Source organism: Pholcus phalangioides, unplaced genomic scaffold (assembly GCF_987345545.1).
Source record: "Pholcus phalangioides strain wild (caught in Gottingen) unplaced genomic scaffold, Ppha-v1.0 ptg000011l_1, whole genome shotgun sequence".
Lineage (NCBI taxonomy): Eukaryota > Metazoa > Arthropoda > Arachnida > Araneae > Pholcidae > Pholcus > Pholcus phalangioides.
In genome coordinates this window covers 33248307-33271905 of record NW_028301604.1, presented here as the reverse complement: position 1 = coordinate 33271905, position 23599 = coordinate 33248307, and the positions used below count along the sequence as shown (strand labels likewise).

General features: G+C 37.0%; 1 protein-coding gene across 6 annotated transcripts in view; it reads right to left on the bottom strand.

Annotated features, from left to right (window-relative positions):
- Pde1c (Phosphodiesterase 1c) overlaps positions 1-23599 on the bottom strand; it is a 923665-nt gene that overhangs the window by 16601 nt on the left and 883465 nt on the right. For 5 of the 6 annotated variants that reach the window (XM_089239482.1, XM_089239480.1, XM_089239483.1 and 2 more), the window contains one exon: positions 9936-10124. The exons of the other annotated variant lie outside the window; for it this stretch is intronic. In XM_089239482.1, coding sequence (XP_089095608.1) covers positions 9936-10124 — 189 coding nt within the window. The remainder of the gene's footprint in view (positions 1-9935; positions 10125-23599) is intronic. 6 annotated transcript variants of the gene reach the window in all.

The following is a 23599-nucleotide window of genomic DNA, read 5'->3' as shown; positions in this document are numbered from 1 at the left end:
GCAACATTGAAAATGAAGGAGGATGTTCAACCAGTTTTTTGCAAATCACGTCCTGTGCCTTATTCATTGAAGGTGAAAGTTGCCGAAGAAATTCACAAATCCGTACAACGTGGAGTTTGGAATTTTGTGAAGAATTCCAGTTGGGCAACACCTCTTGTGATCGTGCCGAAAAAGAATGGTGATGTTCGACTCTGTGGTGATTTTAAGGTCACTGTGAACAAGTATCTTGATCAAAATCAGTATCCACTGCCTACACAGCAGGATTTATTTTCGACTCTCAACGGTGGAAAGTATTTTTCAAAGTTGGATTTGAGTCATGCTTACCAACAAATCGAACTTGATAAACGCTCTCAAGAATGTCTTTCTCAACACTCACCTAGGTTTAGTACGCCCATCGAGATTGGTGTGTGGCATAAATAGTGCGTCGGCAATTTTTCAATCATCAATTGAAAAGATACTTCAGGGTTTGTAATCAGTGATATGTTTTCAAGATGATATTTTGATTTCTGGTGATACAATTGATGCACATTTGAAAACATTAGAGAAGGTATTTCAACGATTTTCTGATTATAATGTCAAACTTAATTTGTCAAAATGTAGTTTTTTGCAAGAAAGTGTAGAATTTCTTGGTCATATAATTGATAGTCAAGGCATTCATCCTACTGATGAAAAGATTAGGTGCATTAAGCAAATGAAAGGTCCCACTAATGTCACTGAACTCAAGTCATTCTTAGGTCTCTTGAACTATTATTCGAAGTTCATTAAAACTTCTGCTATGCTATTGGGCTCTCTATATGAAATTGCTTCATAAGGACACACCATGGAAATCGTCGTCTCAGTGTGAAGAAACTTTTCAGAAATGTAAAAACATTCTATCATCAGATGCAGTACTTGTCCATTATGATGAAAAATTGCCATTACGAGTATCTTGTGATGCTTCTCCATTTGGTTTAGGAGCTGTTTTATCACATGTCATAGACAATAAGGAACATCCCATAGCATATGCCTCTAGTTGTTAACTAAAGCTGAACAAAATTATTCTCAAATTGAAAAAAAGGCAGGAGCAATCATTTTTTCTATAAAAAATAAATTTCAGCAGTATTTGTTTGGTAAATCTTTTGTATTGGTAACTGATCATCGCCCCTTAATAAGCATTTTTGCACCAGACAAAGGTATCCCTGTAATTGCAGCAGCTAGGCTGCAGAGGTGGGCTTTGTTGTTATCTTCATTCAAGTATTCTATAGTACAAAAAGGGTTCTGATCATGCTAATGCTGATGGATTATCTCGTGCTCCAGTGGAATCTGAGATGGATGCACAATCTGATGTATTTAAGATTTCATATTGTGAGATTTGCCGATAACTATTTCAGATATTGCCAAGGCAACTCGCAATGACCCAATTTTGGGAATAGTCTGGTTGGCCTGAAAGACTCGATAATGAGGCTTTAAAACCATTTTTCATACGAAGGGATCAGTTGTCCGTGGACTGTGGTTGTCTTCTATGGGGAATGCGTGTGATTATCCCAGAAAAGTTTAGAACACGTTTATTAGATTTACTGCATGATACACATTGTGGAATTTCCAAGATGAAAGCTATTGCCAGAAGTCATATTTGGTGGCCACAGTTGGACAAACAAATCGAAAATCTTGTTCAACATTGTTCTGCATGTCAGAAAGTAAGTAAAGCTTTGCCAGGAACCCCACTTCAACCGTGGGTATAGTCCAAATTTCCATGGGATAGAGTGCATATCGACTTGGCTCAAAAAGATCAAAAGAATTATCTTTTGGTTGTTGATAGCCACTCTAAATGGTTGGAGGTGATGCAAATGCCTTCTATTACTTCTGTTAGTACCATTGATGCTTTACAACACTTATTTTCTAGATACGGTTTACCGTCAGAGTTGGTTTCCGACAATGGTCCTCAATTGGTTTCAGGGAATTCAGATTTTTTTTAAAATCTAATGCAGTTATTCATACTCTGATACCACCATATCATCCTCAATCTAATGGACTCGCAGAGAGGTCAGTACAGACTTTCAAGCATGCATTGTCAAAAATGCAAAATGATCCAAATGATCATAGATCATTGAATAACAAAATTTCTCAATTCCTGATGACATATCGTTCTACACCTCATTGTACAACTGGTGTATCACCCGCTGAATTGTTTTTGTCTAGACAACTCAGAACACCATTGTCTCTTGTACATCCCAGTGTTCAAGCAACGTTAAAAAAACAACAAGATTCACAGAAAATGTATTATGACCGTAGTCATAATGCAAAAAGGTATTTTCACCCTGGTTAGAAAGTTTTTTTTCGATCCAGTAAGAATCATCAGTGCAGTCGGGGAACTTTGGTGGAACCCAAGAGAAGCAAGACATGGATTGTTAACATCGCTAGTGAGAAATATCTTGCTCACATTGATCAGTTACGCCCTGATCATGGTTATAATCCAGTGACTACTGATAGTAGTGAATGTGTTATTCCTAGGAAATCAATTTCAAGTGAAAGATCTATTACACATGTTCCTGTTGATGAGAACATCACTCATTCATCACTTCCAAATCCCAGTGATGACAGCGAATCTTCATCTAGCTGTGACAATTGTATTCCTGTGTCAGATGTCAAAGACAGTGGAGTGAATTCTTCTGCTCTTGATAAGAACTGTGCAACAAAAAGTGATCCGGTGAACCATGATATTGCTGATAAAAGTACTGTACCACTGACTCGTCGATATCCATTGTGTGAGTGGAGAAAGCCTTCACGTTTGATTTATGAACCTTAACTTCTGTTTTGCATTCATATAATCATCTATGTAATTCATATTTTTTGGGGGAGTATTGTAATAAATATACTTAGCCATTTAAAAGGCTAAAACCTAAAGGTGTTATTTTGCTATCATATAGTGGCAACGGTGCCTTTGTAAACATAACACAACGTTTTTGTGTCTCCAGCGAGTAAGCTGTTTGTGCAACGTGAAACGTCAGTGCTTAGATTATGTATTTCCACATTTAACGTAATAAATAATCAGTTATTAATGTTAAACCAGTTCTTGAAACGTTATTTATAATACTTTCCTTCGCCGATAATCTTCTGATGAAAGTGCTTGCACCCATGTGTAATGATACGAATGCAAAAACTCATCGTGCAAAACGTTTAATACCGTTACGTGACTTGAATTTAATTCTCGTGCTCGACTGCTGGATCTGATTCAACCAACGACAACCCGTTATCTTCGAAAGCCGGTGTTCTTACGGAAGATACTGGCCCATCGTCTACGTTTGATTGCGGTAATACACACCCTGACTCGCGCAATCGGCGGTCCAGTCGCAAAATAACTTTATGGTCTTGGTGCTTTCGTGTTGGATACCGTTGACTGTAAGTAGTCTTGGGGGCGCTGGACCGCCGGAAGTGTCCATTTCCGCCGCTAAATGGCGCCACCGGAAATGTTTTCGATTTTTCGCACGTTTTTGACCGACTTCCTTTTTAGCCGGATTTCGCACCAGATTACCTGTCCGATATATTTTCAGGATCTCGCACCAGACTACCTGTCGACCGTATTTATTTTCAAAATGGCAGTTGGTCTTATTTATTTGGAAAAAAACTATTTCAGTACCCTATCGGGATTCGAATCCATGACAACTGATAAAGTCTTTCGTTTTCCAGGATAGTGTGCTAACTACTGAACCAAATAGACTTGCTAGAGAAATGCCTTATGAAATAAGTATATAAAAATAATAAAACGTAGAACGTTTAAGCAAGTGAGTTAAAAAACGTCGCTCCTAATGAAAAATCGACGTGGTCTTTCTAGTGGTGGTCACCAATTTTCTCAGAAGCATGTGTGTATTCAATAAAATAATAATACTTTTATAAAAAAAAAGGGATAAATAACTATAAGTATTATTATTTTATTGAATACACACATGCTTCTGAGAAAATTGGTGTGAGAAAGAATAAAAGTTAAAATGTCGTGTCCACTCTTTAGTTGACACCCATCATAACGGATACCGTAGTTTATTTTTAGCCTTTTCTTATTCTCATCACTATTCGAAAAAACATGCCTCTCGTGGTAACAATGTCTGCTAAGGAACATAAAATTCATGAAAAAAAACTCGAATAAACATACATATATAATATTTTATAGTACGTAAGCCGAAGTAACCTCCCGGATTGATAAACATTAGAAATATTTTCAGCAGAAATGCAAGAAACATTGATATTTCATAAAACGGCAGGAAATGAATATTTTCTTAAGTTATGAAAATTTTATTTATTGAGACATGTCAGAGACACGGTTTTCACACCCAATTCAACGTAAATACAGTTTAACACTAGAAAGACCACGTCGATTTTTCATAACGAAGCATATTAATTGCTGAAATCCCGCTAGCATTTGTCACTTCCAGTGGAGATCGTGATAAGTACAGAGTTATGCAAGACGTGCCAAAGGATAGCGCTGTGACGGCCCAGAGAAAATTTTTTAGCCGTGAAGAGACCGGGAAAGCCTTGATCGGGATCATCGTTGTGTCCGTGATTATCACTTTATCTAGCCTTGCATTGAATGTGTACGACGACTCCGGCTTCAAATTTAGAGGAAACTGTTCTCGTTCCCAACCTCTTGGTGATGGTGGTTTTTTCACGAAATGTAATACAATTTATGACATTCGTGTTTTTGTCAATAATACACCGACGATAAAAGGAATTAATTTAAATTCCAGACAAATGTATAAACTCATCGAGCATGCGATCGATATCTTGATATGAATAAATATTTGAACTGAATAAACTTGTAGTCTGTCTCATTTTTTGAACTACGCGTGAAATTTATTCACATGGCATTTTAATTAAAAATATATACATATATATTATTTAAGAAATGTAAAATCTTCAAACGACAAAATAAACAATTTTAAGTAAATAAAAATCGAATGATTACATATATAATACAAATAAAATAACAAAGATAATGAAAAAACGATATATAGATGAATAGTAACGATAAAAACATAAAGAAAATAAAATGTTGACACAAAGATAATAAAAATCAAATAGATAAACGATGAAACATTAAAAAATAAAATTTTGAATGATTGAAAAATAAACGAAATGAAAATAATTTGATGACACTAAGATAATAGAAATCAAATAGATAAAATAAAGAAAAATTAAAATTTTTGAATAAAAGTTTGAATAATTAATAAAAGTAAAATATAGAATAAGTTGGAAAGGCTTGAATTAAAAAAAAATAATATCAATGGAAATAAAGTGAACTAAAACAAGTGAAATAAATAATTTTTAAGTGTTTGAAGTGAATAAAAAATAAAATAAAAGCCATGAATAGAGTGACATAATGAAAAACTAAAATAGAAATAAAATAATAAAGTGCGGGAAGACACAATATCTTTCTTATTTATGTGGTATAAGAAGTGATGTCTAAAGAATAAAGGGTGTAGTTACAAATCTCGTTTCGTTATGGAAGGAAATATAGAAATGTTGACAATGAAAACTTCTGTGTGTTTTTTTTTTGTGCATATTTTTGGTATCTAATCTCTTAAAGATCCAAAGACGATGGGTAAAAATAATAACGCTTGGAAAGTGAGCGTGTTTTTTTGGATCATGTTTGATTAATTTGGATATTTTTTTTTTATAAAAAGGTTCTTCTCGAAGGAGCATAATTTGAACACTAGGGGTTAATTAGCATCATCATCATCAACCACAAACGAACTATATCTTTTCAAACTTGAGGATTGAAAACAGCTAGAGAAAAATCTTGGTTAGTTTAGTGCCAAAATTGACATTTTTGCCGTAATTTGGCGACTTAATTTTTTCTCTTTTTAAATTCGTTTCTAATACAACTTCATGTCCAAAGAGAAAATCGAGACATTTGATAAAATTTTTTATATAACGACATAGTGAATGATTTTCACGGGAGTTAAATATCGGTAGTGCTGCCATCTAGTATCGTCATCAACGTGGGTCACGTGATCGACCATCTTGAGAAAATTTTTAAAAATTTATTCAAAAAAGGTTTGTGGAAAATAATTGAAAAACAGTAGATATGGTTCCCAATATCCGCCCTTTTCACCAATAACTCCGTGGACAATCGTCGATCATAGGCACATCAAAATTAGGAGCGACGTTTTTTAACTCACTTGCTTAAACGTTCTACGTTTTATTATTTTTATATACTTATTTCATAAGGCATTTCTCTAGCAAGTCTATTTGGTTCAGTAGTTAGCACACTATCCTGGAAAACGAAAGACTTTATCAGTTGTCATGGATTCGAATCCCGATAGGGTACTGAAATAGTTTTTTTCCAAATAAATAAGACCAACTGCCATTTTGAAAATAAATACGGTCGACAGGTAGTCTGGTGCGAGATCCTGAAAATATATCGGACAGGTAATCTGGTGCGAAATCCGGCTAAAAAGGAAGTCGGTCAAAAACGTGCGAAAAATCGAAAACATTTCCGGTGGCGCCATCTAGCGGCGGAAATAGGTACTTCCGGAGGTCAAGCGCCCCCAAGACTACTTCTGTATAACCTTGCTTGCAAGGCTGATCCGTGGCATAAGGTGCATGTCACAATATTCTTGTATGCTGAATGCCATCAAATTAGAAATTATAACAACAAATAATTAGACGCAGTACTTTCTGGAGAATAAAACAAAACGACTAAAGGTGGATACACACTACACTGACGTGGCGTGTTACCACACGTTAATGCGTGTGATATAGAGTTCCACCAATGAGTCTTCTGTAGGTACGTTCACACTGCGCTGACGCGACGTGTGAATGTGTCGGATTATGAAATCCGACGTAACACGCCTTATTACGTGTTACAAAAAAACATCAAATCGTTCAGATTTTCGTCAGTCATGTGATGGCATGTGAAGACGCCATATTTGTTTTCCTCGTACTTTTTGCTTTGTTCGCGTTTTGATCAATTTTGTTTTTTGTTGGCGTTTTGATTTACTTAAATTTTTTTCGTGTTTTCATTTAATTTGTTTTATGCTCGTGTGTTGATGATGGAAGAGCAACTGATCGATTGGTCGACGTTTGGTCAAATTCTCTGCTCTATGACCCTACCCACCGAGAATTCAGAAATTAAAATGCACGGAGAAAACATAAAGTTTCAGGTCAGTCAACAAATTATTTATTTAGCCTTTGAAATTGTAAAATTAAACAAGTGTATCTGAATATGAGATAAATAAACATATATGTTACGATAAATTTTATTTATGCGGTTATTATATATAATGACTGGTTATTATGGACTTTACTAATCGTCTTGGTGAGTTTGATAAATTGCCCTAAATTTATCACTTTTACCGGTGATTATGCACAGTACCCAAGAATCATTGGTAAATATAATAACTAATAAAAAATTGTAGCTTTTACTGGCGATTATGTATAATAACAATTGCGGCGCATCGTTGGTAAATATGATAAAACGTACTATATGCTATACATGTATTGCATCATTATATCGGAGTACGATAGTAAAATTTATTATCATTACATCGGGGTACGCTCGTCAAATTTGTTATTGTATCGGGGTCCGACTATATTCATCAGACATACCTCATTTGGATTTTTTTTTTCATATTTATAAAATTCCTCAACTACACTAGGGAATTATTTTTTTATATGCAAATTATCAAAAACAATATATTTTGGACAGAGGCGTCGACATGTAGAAAACATTGAAGGGAGGTGAAAATCATTTTTCTTCCTGTATATATCAACCCCATACGCGAATGTGGCGAAATGGTGCATTGCATTGTACAATAATTAATTATTGGGGGGAAGGGGGCTCAAGCCTAGTCATAAAATTTATTTTCGGAGGTCTCGTACAGCTACAGTCCCCAGCTTCCAGCGTTTATGATTTTGAATTTTATTGGGGGATTGCATCTCGAAATTGATCTTCAACACAAGAGGTCGGTGATATAAAAAAGGTTGGGAAACGCTGCAATATAACGACCAATAAATATCATTAAATCGACTAAAACAACGACGGAAATCAGCTTCCACCAAAGAAATGGACAAAATTCGTCTTTGAGTGTGTTTAAAATTTCTCTATTTCCCTTTTTTTGAGTACAAAATGGCGTCCAAAGTGCGATTCTCGGCCGAAGAGCACAGATTGAAGAATGCAGCCGACAGAATAGCCGAGATGGGCCACGCTTGGAAAGCACAAACGCCTAGCGCAATAAAGTTGCACGTCATGTCAGAGACGTTGTGAATTCAGATTCGTGGAAATTCTGTGACGTGGGAATTCCACGTCACATAATTTGTACGTCACAGAATTTCCACGAATAAGATTTCACAAATTCGACATCATAGTGTGTTTCGGTCTTAATGCATCACACCAGTGTGCACACCGTATAATATCTGATATGATATCACGCCATCTGACGTCACGTGGTTACACGGCACGTCATAGTAGTGTGTATCCGCCTTAACGCTTATCTATAACCTCTGTGAAGCTAGCTTTGTGTGATGCAAACAACCTGTTCTGACTTGTAAAAAAAGTTTTTTCTCTTTCCTGTAAAGTGCAAGGGGAAAAATACTGGTTTTTATATCTCTTTTGTTTTCTGTATAGCAGGGTTAGACCAATACTTCCTAGATACTACGTCTAAGCTATCTAGGAGGTATTGGTTAGACGCATTTTTAGCATTGCCTAAAATGCCAAGTTATACATTTGGTGTACGTTTGGTGAATTTAGCCTCATTTTTAAGTGACGTCATCAATTTTTAAAGCGTTATAACTCATTAATTATGGGTCAGATCAAAAACCGGAAAACGCTTTTTCATATTAGTTTTTCACAAGGAATTACATGTGTAATTATTGGGCGGTCGATAGTTACCACTCTGTATATAAATCATGTTCTAAAACTTGTAATCATTTTACAGCAGTTGTAGATGAGAAGAAATATAGAGAATGCTTTGAGATTAGAACTATATAAGCAATGTAATTATAAAAGAGATTAAAGATGTTTTATTGGAACATGAACTACAGACAAAATGAATTTAGCAATTAAAAAAAGCTATAATTAGAAAGGTTATGCAGATTTTAAGAATTTGTGAGGTTTGGAATTTTAAAAACAAAACTAATGAATTATTTAGAGATTATGTTAAAATGTTTCTGAAAATCAAATTGGAAACAGGTGATAAATGGTCTGAAAACTTTGAAAATGAAAAGAAGCACAAGAGAGGATAAGAGAATAGTAAAAGAAAAAATGAATATAAAATTAAATAAAATAGAAAAAAAATCCAGGAATGAGATTTATTAGTAAGATATGTTTGAATTCATTATAGGGTAAGTTTGGACAGAGAAAAGATATGAAACAAATCAAATATGTAATGGATTTAGATGAATTCTATAAAATTACTTTCAATGATACTATCAAGGAATTGAATAGATATGTATGAATGATGACTACGTAGAAATGTGATAAAATGGAAGATTAAAGCAGCCTATCGAACCGGGTCCCGTTCGGTATATATGTAAACTTTGTGTGGTGACGATCTGTCTAAAATTGTGGATTTGTATAGAAAACAGACACACATAGACAGAAAATTAATTTATGCATATCAAATAAAATGTGTTGACTGACTTGATTCACCGACTGATTCATCATCGCCGAGCAGAAACTGCTGAATACCAAATTTGGTCAGTAGTTTTATTTTATAAGGTGGAGACTCACTAAGAACGGATTTCTCAAAATTGAACCCCTCAGAGGTCAAAGGAGTCAAAGGCATAATGGGGAATTCATTTACCGAGCTGAAGCTATTAAAATGAAATTTGGTCAGTAGTTTTATTCACATCTAATTAAAAATTCTTTGTAATCTCAGCGTTCATTTTGTCATGTCCTTAGTTGTATTTTAAACTCTGAGCTACGTGGTGAAATAATGGTGTATTTAAAATAACCATATTACCTTGATATGATCGTTCTTTCCAGTTGGTTTCATTTTCTTCAAGGTGGAAAAGCCATGGTCTATTCACTTGATTTTTCGACAGTGTCGATGTTTTTGGTGATGAGGGTGCACTGACTGCTGTCAGTCCTTCGTCAGCCGCTATTTCTTTACGGATTGCACCCGTCAACGATTGGGATTTTCGATGGAGACCTTGGGGAGATACACAAACGTAGGAATTCACAATGAAACAACAATGTATGCTATCATCTAACAACATGGATCTGTGATGGAAAAGGTTGTGATATTGAGACGTACCTACCGTAGGTACACAATAGGGAGACGCAGCGTCAAATTGCCGATTAGGGGTTAAAAGCGGACGAAACATATGCGGACATGTCGGAAATCGGGACAGATGCGGAAATTTTATGTTTACCACTAATCAAACGTTTACTGGCGAGTAATTCTGGCGATTTTTAAGGTACGTTCTCTGGTCACGATCACATAGGCGATCGGGTCAAAATCGGACATTTTATGTTTACCAATAATTGAACTCTTATTGGCGAATGATTCTGGCGATTTTTCTAGCTACATCTTCTAAATGTGTTGAATGTGGGGAGAGAGAATAAGTTCCTGGAAAGTTTGAAGAAGAATCAATGTAATCAATCGGCTGCCGACCCCATGGGAGATTGTGCTATGAAAAAGAATGAATTAATTGAGAGCTGGAAGGAGTAGAGTCAATTGTCGCCTTGTTTTCTTCTGAGAACCGTCGTTTTCTAACATTGCCGTCCGTACCTCCAAATACGACTCTTATCCAGCCCATGGATAAAGAAGTAATTTCAAAACTTTGAGAAGGTTAAAATCAAAGGACTTTTAAGAAGGTGTTTTGCAATAATCTCTGCCTCAGAATTAACAATCGCTGACTCCTGCAAACATAATTTAGTACACTAATACACTCATTGGCGTACGCAAAGAGGGGGGGGGAGAGTTTGGAGTTCTGACTCCCCAAGCCAAGGTTATAGTGTTATTTTGCAGGAAAAAACGTAAACCCCCCTTGAAAAAGAAATTGAACTCCCCCCCCCCCTGAGAAAATTCTGCGTACGCCTATGAATACACTACATTCCTCATAGTTTTAATTCATGAAGCTTGGCAGCAAGTGATTTGCACAGGGCCGCCGTTATCAGACACGGGGCCAAATGCATCTCAAAAATTTCGAGGCATCAAAAATGTTTAGGACCCCCTTCTCCCCGATTTTATATATTTTGTTGGGGAAAGGGATCATCAGCTATTATTTCAGAATATATGCAGGAATGCTGAGAAATATCTTAACAAAAATTTTAAATACACAATAAAATGTAAATAAAAAAAAATTAATGATAATTCATTACTTTTTAAAGGTAATTTTAAAGTAATGAGAGGAAACAGTTCTAGAAAAACTGATGGAAATTTTAGAAGACGAATTAAAAAAATAATTAAAAGAAATGGTTCCAGCACCAATGAAAATTCAGAATTAATTAGAAAAATAATAACAGAATTGATTTTTTCTTAGAATGAACGGAAGAAAAAAAATCCAGAATTGATGAAAATTCAGAATTAATGCAAGAAATAATTTAAGAATTGATGGAAGCCTCCAATAAGGTACCCGTGAGTGCGACGCCCGGTGCAACCGAACCTGCCGCACACCTCTAAGGGCGGCTCTAGACTTACAGAACCATGAATTCCGTTTGGGACGCATTATAGCCAAATTGCTTTTCAGGCAGAAATTTCGAGTGCTTTGACACGTAGTAAACTGCTCAACACTAATTTTATTGAAAAAAACTTTTTAGTGATTTCAGGGTAATTTTGAGTGCTGATTCTGAAAATGACATTTTTTTTTCCAAACGCTCTAATTTTTAACATAAAGTGAAAACTAAATTTCAGTAGTACTACATAAGCAGCACACAAATCGTATTTAAATCTTCGAGCAGAGTTTACATCAATAGCAAGCTTGAATCAATGGAATGAATCAATTTAATCATGAAAAGTAACCAATACATAAATTGGAAGATAAATCAATACTGATAATCGCATCAATACTGATAAATCGGAAGATAAATCAATACTTAGGGTTGGACTTGGACAGGTGTGAAGGTTGGCCGCAACCGGAGCGTTAAATGTTAGGCCCCTTTCACACGGAGCGGATGCGGATACGGACGCGGGTCCAGAAGAAGTTTTAACAATTGGAATATACTGCGCCTTTCAGACCAGACGAGCCGAAAAATCTCCGCACGTAGGAAATGTTCATGCGGGTCCGGACGTCGTCCGCATGTGTCAAAACCTAAGTGCGGGCTCCGCATCCGCACATAGAAGTTTTGACAATAGGTTTATTCCGAGCTATTCAGACGATGCGGATGCGGAGCGAATTCGTCCGCATCTTTGGCTACTTTTTGAAGGTGATTTTTCCACGGAATTTTTTTAATTATTTGCCATAAATACCCTTAAAAACACCATATGATGGTCCCTGCTCATTAATATAATGTACCTACATACGTCTATCCCTCCGTTTCCTTCTGAGATGGAGATATAGCAACTTTAACTGCCTTTTGTCCATATTTCACAATTTTATACAATAAAACCTGCCAACAACGACCACTGACGGGACCAAAATTATAAGCGTTCTGTTCATTAAATTTAATTAAAAAACTTTAATTTTTTTCTTTTTAAATTTTTAAAATTATTTAAAAATATAAATAGCTGAAATATTATTTTAAATATTTGTTATTTTTTTAAATTTTTAATCTGTTAATTTTTTTAAACTTTAAAAAAAATACTTTTATTAAACAACGTTATCCACGTACGGTGTTCACTCAGGGGCGGATTAAGTCGTTTGAAGACCCTAGCACTTGAATATTTTTGGTGGTTCCCCCCGACACCTACAAGTTTATTTTACTCGATATTCAGTCTATAAACTTAAAAAAATGAAATTTTATATTTCAGAAGTGAGACTAATCTAAGGATGGGATTTCACTTTAAAAGGTTTATGAAAGTTATTTTATAAAACTTGAAAAATGTAACCAATAAACACATCTGTTACATTCGAGAGAACTTAACTGATCCGCCTATTGGTTGCATTTTTCAAGTTTTATAAACGAACTTTTATAGTGTAATCCGGGCCTAAGACAGAATTGTGATGTGAATATTTCTAAGCACAGGCATTTTGAAAGTGTCTACCCCTTCCCTTTTTTACTACTTGCAAATTCTTTGATATGTCCTGAATTTTTTTTTCTTTTTTTTGGAACATCGAATGTTTTGGATGTTTTTGGAGAAAATTTTGGAAGACATTTTCTCCCATCGACTACTTGTGAGGATCGGAATGAAGACATCTTTATTCCCATATTCTATATGGCTCTGGATTAAACCACCAAAGAATGCCTCTAGGCTGACTATGGGCACTGAATCAGGGGTAAAGGAGAAAAATAATTACAAAAATTGCGAAAAAACAGTTTTTATGCACGAATTTCGAACTAAAGATGCGGGCGATTCGTCCGTATCTTTAGTGCTCGTGGCATTCAAATTATTCGATAGCCTTGTACGATCTACTCTATGTTATGCTGCACCAGTTTGGGGTTTCTTCTATGCTGATATGCTGGAAATAGTCCATACGAGTTTTCTGAAAAAGTTACTAAATCTGAGCAAAAATCTAAATCTGTCCTGGTTATCTTGTTAGACTTGAGCTTGGTCACCGCCCCATTGCCACTCAAATGTTTAACCAACTTATCACGTATTGGCTTAGGCTTCAAAAAATGGACGAAAATCGTCTACCAAAAATTTGCTTTCTCGAACTCTGCCGGCACACAGATTCGGAAAACTGGGCAAATTCAGTCAAGACCCTTCTGAATAACTGCGGTCGACGTGATATTTGGTGTACACCCACTCCTTACCTCACTCCAGTAGTTCTAACATCCCTTATTTATAATTTTACTGATATCTCTCTCCAAGAAGACAGATCTCGATTGTCTGCTTCAACATTATTTCATTTTGCCGATAATTTTGAATTTTCGCTGTCCCTACAGTCTTACCTTCTCTTCAATCTCCCCTTGGCGGTCCGTAAGAATATGGCCAGGCTTCGCCCTTACCCTTTTATACTTTATACTAACAAAGGTATATTGCACAAATTTAACCCTGATGAACCTTGTCAGTATTGCAATCAACTAAATAGCTACAATGATCTTTTTCACCTTCTTAAGGAATGCACATTCTTTGCCCTTCAAAGACATACTCATATCTCTATATACCTTCGCCATACCTACTCCCGATCAAACTTTTATCTAATGTTTAGCAACCCCTCTCCTCCTATGTGTCTACATTTTTTTCGATTTATCGAGGATATATCAAAAATTGTATTTTTCTTGGGGCAGTAGTTTCGACGCCCTCTCTGTTGTTGTTTGCTCCATATCTCTGCCCATGCGCCCAGGTAACATTCTATTTATTTATTTTATTATTATTTTTTTCAATCTATCTGGATTCGAAACTATATTATGCATGTATATTTCTTGTGTTCAACCCTTATGCATTTGTTCCTGTCTTGTGTGTGTATCTCCAATAATTTAATCACTAATATTTGTACTTGCCATCCACTGGTGTACTGATAGGCACGATTGTGCAAATCATTAAAGGTTCAGTTCAGTTCAGTTCTTTTATAGTGTAATCCCGGCCTAAGACAGAATTGTGATGTGAATTACAGCACAGGCATTTTGAAAGTCTCTACCCCTCCCCTTTTTTACTACTTGCAAATTCTTTGATATCTCCTGAATTTTTTCTTTCTTTTTTTTGGAACATCGAAGGTTTTGGATTTGATTTTTCGAACATTGGATGTTTTTGGAATTTTTCTTTCATATTTTTCCGAAAAGACAGATTTTTTTTCAAAATTTTTTGAAAATATTTTAAGATATTTTCTCCTATCGACTACTTGTGAGGATCGGAATGAAGGCATCTTTATACCCATATTCTATGGGGCTCTAGATTAAAGCACCAAAGAATGCCTCTAGGCTGCCTATGGGCACTGAATCAGGGGTGAAGGAGAAAAATGATTACAAAAATTGCGAAAAAATAGTTTTTGTGCACGAATTTCGAACTAAAGATGCGGGTGTTTCGCCCGCATCTTTAGTGCTCGTCTGAAAGGGTATGCAGACCCGCATCTGCATCAAAGGGGCCTTAGGTTTTGACACATGCGGACGACGTCCGGACCCGCATGAACATTTCCTAGGTGCGGAGTTTTTCGGCTCGTCTGAAAGGCGCAGTATATTCCAATTGTCAAAACTTCTTCCGGACCCGCATCCGTTCCGTGTGAAAGGCCTCTTAGGGGCAGCAAAAACGGGGTGAAAGAAAATACTTTGATTCATTTTAACTTAAAAACTTCGTTTTTAACAAAGCGAATACATTTAAACCTCGCTACAACGATATTCGATATAACGATAAATTACTCTACAACAATTTTTTTTCTAGTCTTGTTTGAAAATGCCTATACTCTAATGTTGAACTGTTACCTCTCGACATAACGATAATCCCTAAATTATCTACAACGACATTTTTTCTTGGTCTGCAGAGTCGTTGTATCGAAGTTTCACTGTAGCTTAAAATTCTGTCTAAAATTCAGAGATCGAACCCTATTCCTCTTGCCTAGGGTTTTCACAGAACCCCTTCCCCCAAGTCAAGTAAAGGATGGAGGTGGATCTAGTGCTGCTGACGATGGGGTGCTAAATTCTTCTTTCAAAATTAAAAAAATTACACACGGCAGACATAATGCATACTTACCCGGCTGAAAGAGTATCTAGTTGCGGTCCTGGGTAGGTAATCGGTTCAATGGCCCGACAGCTCTCCAACCTTTAAATGTCTGGGTGCAGCGGGAAATATCGTTCAAATTTATTTTCGAATGATTTTTTTTATATGACCATGAAATAGTAGTTTGATGTTCATTCTGCCCATGTAAACCTGGCGTGCTTCAGGGTGTTCATGGTTACTCAGGGGAATGAGAAACTTCGTTTTCGAGGTTTGTTAAGTAAGTTTGATAAAGCTGTTTCTACACCGGGCCACAAAATGCTTAAGCCCGTCCCTGATGATACTAAATAAGGCGTATTTGTAAATCAATAAATGCACATCTTTTAAAAACACACCACTCATTTGTCAGATTTAAATATGCAGGCAATGCATGTCACACGAAATTTGTGGTACATTTATGTTTAGAATAAAAGTAAAACACAATATATGTATAATATACATTATAGATATCGTATATACTTGTATATATCCTATAATAAACTGAAGAGCCAAAAAAAAAACCAAAAAAAAACTGGTACAGGCATGCGTATGCAAATAAAGAGATATGGAACCAATCAGAGTACGGCGCTGCGGTCGGCAACGCCTATATAACACAACAAGTGTCTGGCCTAGTTGTTAGATCGGTTACTGCTGCTACAATGGCAGGTTATCGAGATTTAAGTGAGTTTGAACGTGGTGTTATACTCGGCGCACGAGAGATGGGACATAGCATCTCCGAGGTAGCGATGAAATTTGAATTTTCACGTACGACCATTTCACGAGTGTACCGTGAATATCGGGAATCCGGTAAAAAAATTAAATCTACGACATCGCTGCGGCCGGAAAAAGATCATGCAAGAACGGGACTGACGAGGATCATTAAACGTGACAGACGTGCAACCCTTCCTCAAATTGCTGCAGATTTCAATGCTGGGCCATCAACAAGTGTCAGCGTGCGAACCATTCAACGAAACATCAACGATATGGGCTTTCGGAGCCGAAGGCCCACTCGTGTACCCTTGATGACTGCACGACACAAAGCTTTACGCCTCGCCTGGGCCCGACAACACCGACATTGGACTGTTGAGGACTGAAAACACGTTGCCTGGTCTGACGAGTGTCGGTTCCAATTGCTTCGAGCTGATTGACGTGTACGGGTATGGAGACAACCTCATGAATCCATGGACCCTACATGCCAACAGCGGACTGTTCAAGCGTGTGGAGGCTCTGTGATGGTATGGGGCGTGTGCAGTTGGCGTGATATGGGACCCCTGATACGTCTAGATACGACTCTGACAGGTACGTAAGCATCCTGTCTGATCACCTGCACCCATTCATGTCCATTGTGCATTCCGACGGACTTGGACAATTTCAGCAGGACAATGCGACACCCCCACACGTCCAGAATTGCTACAAAGTGGCTCCAGGAACACTCTTCTGACTTTAGACACTTCCGCTGGCCACCTAAATCCCCAGACATGAACATTATTGAACATATCTGGGATGCCTTGCAACGTGCTGTTCAGAAGAGATCTCCACCCCCTCTTACTCCTACGGATTTATGGACAGCCCTGCAGGATTCATGGTGTCAATTACCTCCAGCACTACTTCAGACATTAGTCGAGTCCATGCCACGTCGTGTTGCGGCATTTCTGCGGGCTCGCGGGAGCCCTACACGATATTAGGCAGGTGTACCAGTTTTTTTTGGCTCTTCAGTGTATATGGAATGGAAGGATGGAATGGATTTAGGATATCAGAATAGATCAATGCAGTAATGATATGCTCTAAAATGCTGCATTTTGTTCACTAAAACGAACACAAAATGGTATTCAATTTATTCAAGGACAAACCGCTTCTATGATTTTCCGTTATGGGTTTTGAATGTCTTGCATAGGAGGCTCCAGCAGAGTAATCAGCCATCATACGCGAGGCTCACTTGCCTTGATACTTCTGTTCCATTACTTTCACATCTTGATGAAACCGCCTCTCTTGTCATTAAAATGACTCGGATTGTCTGTAAAATTAGGCCAACTAAACCAAGAAGAAAATGCACCTTTGTGCTCATATTAACAGCCTATTTAGCAAAACGGTTGAAAATTTTTAAATTCAATTACAAATTAATTCGTATTTTATTACAATTCTTCATCGTTCTCTGCTTTGTAATCATTCAAAAAATTCTCAATAACCTCTACGAAACATGATGAAACTGAAGATTTAATATCCGTCAAAAAAAATGCTGAAAACTTCGAATCTTCAAAGAAATTTATGAATTTGAGAACCATCAAAAATCCCTGCTCACAGCTTATCATTGTTCAGTCCAGGAAACGTTTTACAAATTAATTGGAAGCATCCGCAACTTTATTCATTGTTTTTTTTTTTTTTTTCAAACCGAGCACAACTCAGGTCTATCGCCATAGGCAATTTAATACCTAGTGAGTTGTGCCGGAAGTGTAAGTGTGTGTACCTAACAGTTTGACTGCGTGTCTAGTGTTGTGTATGATTTTTCAGTGCTGCCATTTATATCTCAGAAGTGAAGTGAGTGATGTGTAGTGACTGAATATTTGTACTGTTTGTAGGACTGTTGCTCTCTGTGGCGAGACTTTTTAACGGGGAGATCGGCTCGCATTTGCGCCTCGAAGTTGGGAACCACAGAAAACCAACTTCAGCCGACCACCACTGTCGAGCCCCACCTTTATCGAATTGCTTTACTATAAGCAGAGTTTTATACGAAGTGTTGGGGGGGGGGGATGTATTTTGTCTATGAACACCGCTGGCTCTCTCTGATAATATCTTCTTTGTCATCCAAGTAAGAAGTTTATCCGCTCACGATCATGTGACAAATAACGGATGTCTGATTATGAGAGATACGTAAATTTTGCGCCTAAAATTTCGAAATTTAGCAAAAATAAAATTTTCTAAATCGGAGGTTTCGCATTTATTCGCAAAAATGAACAAAACTCTAACGATAAATTTTTCATTCAGGTTTCATTTTGAAGTGAAGTATTAAAGTACTTAATTAAAAGCTAATATTTCAGTAGTCTCTCCATATCTCCTTCTTTAATAGTACTTCCTGCTGTGAGTAGTAACGGCGTTGTAGGTACATAATACAGTCGACCCTCGGTTTACGAAGTTAATTCATTTCTGAGGTCCGTTCGCAAACCGAAACACTTTTTCCCATAGGAATCGATGTAAAAATAGATTCATTCATTTCTAAGACTCCAAAGATTTTTCTACAGTGCCAATTTTTACACTTTTTCACGCTGAAGTGAATAACTCGAAACCAATTGAAATAATCATACTGACACACGAATTCATGGTTTTATAAGTCACTTGCTGCCAAGCTTCATCAATAAGCTCTACGAGTAATGTAGGATATTAAAATGATCTAGAAATCAGAGAGTGGTAATTATATGTCAGAGATTATTGCAAAATATGTTTCAAAAATTTCTTTGATGAAAACCGTCTCAAAGTTTGAAATGACAAGCTGGTCCATGAGCTGGATAAAAGGAATCGAATTCGGAGGAAAGCAACTAAAAAAATCAAAATGCGGCCGTAGACACCTCAATTTCTCCATTATCATTTCAAATTTAGTCAAATATTTTCCGGCTTGCGTGTTCGTAAACAGAATCAATTTTTGTTGTTGGTAAACCGAGTTGTATGCAAACCGAGGGTCGACTGTGCCAGCATCCTCGCTATCAGCGGGACTACGAAGACTTTGAATGGATATAGTAAAGGATATAGCCTTTGCAAAGTTCATGTAGGTAGTAGAATTTTATTGCATTTAAAATGTGCATGACCATCAACAGAAATCTTTTAGATGTTGTATGATTCTATCTATCAATGACTTGATACCATGGCACACCGTTGCAAAAAATATTATTTTGGAGAAGCTTTCCAAAGTACAAAATTTAGGTGCAAAGTTGGTGTGTTGACACGTCGTCAGATAGACCCATGCCTAAAACCACTGTATATGCTGCAGGGGTTAATTTGTTGCGTCGAATGCCGTGTAAAACAAATGTATTTAAACTCGTCTGCTGCTGTTAAATTTTTTTCTGTCTTTTTGCAGAAAATGGCTCTGACTTTTACGTTCATGAGAAAATTAACTTACTGCTCAAAACGTACGCGAATGGATATATAGTTTGGTCCTTCTATAAATAGTCGATAAGATCCATAATTTTCGGACAGAACTCAGAAACGGAAGGCAACTGAACCCTTATTCATGAGTTAGAATTCAAAAAAAATTTTGCTCAGCAAAATCACAACTTATTTGCGCTTAAAATTGTAAATCTTCGAAATTTTGGGGGAAAGTTGTAAAAATAAAAATAAAAATTTCCGTATTTATTCATCTACATTGGCTAATTTCACTTTTATTGCATTTATTTCGTAAATATGAAAACTACGCTTCTTTAATGATGATATGAATGTAATAATATTGAGAATAAGTTAGGAAAATAAATAAAAAAATATAAAAGAGTAAAAACCTGCCGCAAAAAAATAGTGACTACAGACTGCATTGGAATGTTGAGAATATGTATTATCTCAAAACTAGAGTCATTTTGTCAAAACCAACACCAGTTTTGGAATCAGCAGCCTACTATACCCTAAAACCATGAAAGCTTCTTTGGTAAATTGATTTTCAAAAACGTTATAAGCGGTATCCGAATTGGACAAAAACCGAGACTGTCATGTAAAAATAACAGATCTATTCACCCTATTTTGTAGGCTAACCATCATTCTACCATTCTCGTGAAGAACGAACTCTTTCCCTTCGGTAAAAAAAAAGTTTAACGCACCCCCCCCCCTCCCGCACTCATGATAAAATCCTCCGTACACTACTGAATGGAATTCACTGCACACGCAATGTACTTACAGTTCCCGTTTGAACTAGACTGGGACAGAAGAGACAGAAGGAGTCTTCTCCTGAACTGGGGTCTTCCGTGTACCTATAATGATTAGCTAAAATTTCAGTCATCTTTTAGTCAAACAATCATCTTTATAGTTAACTAGCTGATACCCGGCGACGTTGCCCGCCTCGTAAAAAATGTATGTAAGCATAGCTTATTAATTATTTCTTAATCAAAAACATTTCTGCATAAAGCAAGAAAAAATTACTTTTAATGTATTTTTAAATAGTTTAATTAAAAACTTCAGGCAGTCACTTGTGGATACACAATATATTTTGTTTTTCAATCTGGTGTGTAGATGTACAAATTTTTTGGATTACCAACATGCAAACAGTCCGTGTGAAAAACAGGGCTCAAGTAGGTTGATACCTGTCACTGCTAACGACTGGCCTTGCACTTTGTTGATTGTCATGGCAAAAGCTAAACGAATCGGGAACTGTAATCGCTTGAAAGTGAATGGCATTTCTTCAGTGATAATTGGGATACGTGGAATGAAGACGTCTTCTCCTTTGGCACATCCAGTTAGAATCGTTGCTTCAATGATGTAATTGTGCAATTTCTTCACGCATAGTCAGGTGCCATCACAGAGCCTCGGGGTCTCCAAATTTCTTAAAAGCATTATAGGTGCTCCGACTTTGATGGTCAAATTGTGTGGTGGCACACCCGGAATATCCAAAGAGGTCAGAAATTCTGCAGGATACAGAACTATCTGCGCTGAGTCTGTGACAGTGTCAACCGATTTGTAAGATGTGGAGTCTCCCGGAATAATTTTTAGGACTTTTTCGTTGATCTTGTTCACACTGTCATTTTGCGATGCCAGAATCGCTTTCTCACAAAGCCACTCATGGTTCCGGTGATTTTGTTGAATGTTTGGGAAGACTTTGCCTGCAAGTTCTTGAACTGAGTTTAACAACTGGCAAAATCCATTTGGGAACGTAATGAGTCCAGTGCTTGGATCTACGGGAATTCTTCCATTGCCAAGTTTGACCAAGTTTGATGTGAAAATGATAGCAGTGCTGAGTAATTTTGCAGTTGAAACTCGCCATGTTGGTGGATAATGATAATTTTTTAGCTTCGTGCCAGGGTGTTGATGATTTGAGGCAAGCATTGAGTTCATCAGCTGGCGGTGAACATTTTTATTCCCAGTTTTGTCGTCGTAGTTGTTGTTCTCTGTTGTTAGCGACGTCATACGTCCAGCTTGTGCAACGAATATTATTCAAACGCCTTTTAAGCATTTTTTAAATTGAAACTATACCTATACAATGGGCGGTTGATGAGATAAAGGCCACATTATCACTTACAGGACACCCTGTATATAGGCTAACAGAAATACCCGGCGCTTCCCGGGTTTTCTTCAATTACTGGGAGGATTGGAAAAGTGACAAACCGTTATAAAGGAATAAACTGTTATAATGGCAGCATTAAAGATTTGACAAACCATTGTAAAGGCATATATACACGTCTGAAACGCATTGTTGGAAACCACGGTAACCAAAGTGAACGTTCCGAAAGTAATTGTTGAGGCCCCAAAACTATTGTTGCCCGACAGTTTTTCGCCCATTTTGGGCATTTGCCCAGCTCTGACGAAGTTTTAAAGTAGCCTACGGTTCAATCCCGGACCTGTTTGGTATATATGCAAAATCTGGCAACGATCGGTCTAAAACTGTAGATTTGTATAAAGAGCATACATACATACATACATACTTTCACATTTATATATAAGATTTACTGTGCAATCAAACAAAAAACGATAGCATTCATAGATCTGGAAACCATGTCAGTCTCCCTTATAAAGATGTCATGGGTTTTCGCAGTCCTAATCTGTAACGAATTAAGTTATTGAATTAATAACAAAGCAGGGGAGATTGTGTCTGAATAGGCAGGTCCAAAAAAGAGAAACTAGAAAAATAATTGTTTTAATGTAATTATTATACAGTATGTCATCAAATGGAAGTAAGTTCCGTATGGCCGTTAACTGCTCATGTTTCAAATGCCGCTACACAAGTAGAACGTGGATGGGGTTCTAGCTTTGTGACCCAGGATAAACCTAGTATTTCCTTAACATTTTTTATTATATTTACCATTAAATCAATATAGCCCCCCCCCCCACCCGAGAGTCGTTTTCTATCGTCTTTCGGATAATCCGAGTCAGTGGCGTCGGAGCCGGGGTTGCTGGGGGTGCTGAGCACCCATAGTAATTTTTGGCATGCATCCGACACCTGCAGAATCGATTCAGAAAGCAAATTTGTTTGTTTAAAACAAAGATGAGTACCCACGGGTTCGGAACGGTCGTGAAGCTCCTGATCTTAGTCCTTGGTAATTTGAGGTAGTTTCGGTGCCATTCACCCCGAATTTTCGACTCTGCTGCAGAGGTGTCCAATATAAAAGCTCTCATGGAACCCTTGCTGGTTATGAGGCTGTTCCGCAAAGCACTATGGGGCCAGGGGTGGCATGAAACCGATTTATTACCTATGCGGGACATCCTTTGACACAGACACCTTTAACATATAAGCCGCATAATTGAAGTAACCTAGAAAACTCGAAGATGCGCAATGCGTTCGAATTAAAAATTATGATTTTCTATGGAAATTACTCCATCAAATATATTGATAGTTGGAATTTTACTGATGAAATATTTCTCTTCAAAATTTGTCTGCAATTACTTTTTTTCTTGGGTTTTCCTCATTTAGCGACTCCTTCATAGCGGTGCGTCGTGAATCTCACAGCCCTAGAGTCATTCCTGTATGAGGCACTTCAACGAAATCAAACAGATTTGAAATATTTTCATAATATACAGGATGTCCTGAAAAGTTCAATCACCTTCTTAGGCTCAAGTATCCTTACTACTCTCGGATAAAACTTTTGAAAAAAAAAACCACCACAGAAGAAAGACATGACTGTTACTGATTGGTCAATTACAGTCAAGATGCATCATGGCATCTGAATTCCAACTTTATCGAAAACTTGAGATGCAATGCTCTACGGTGA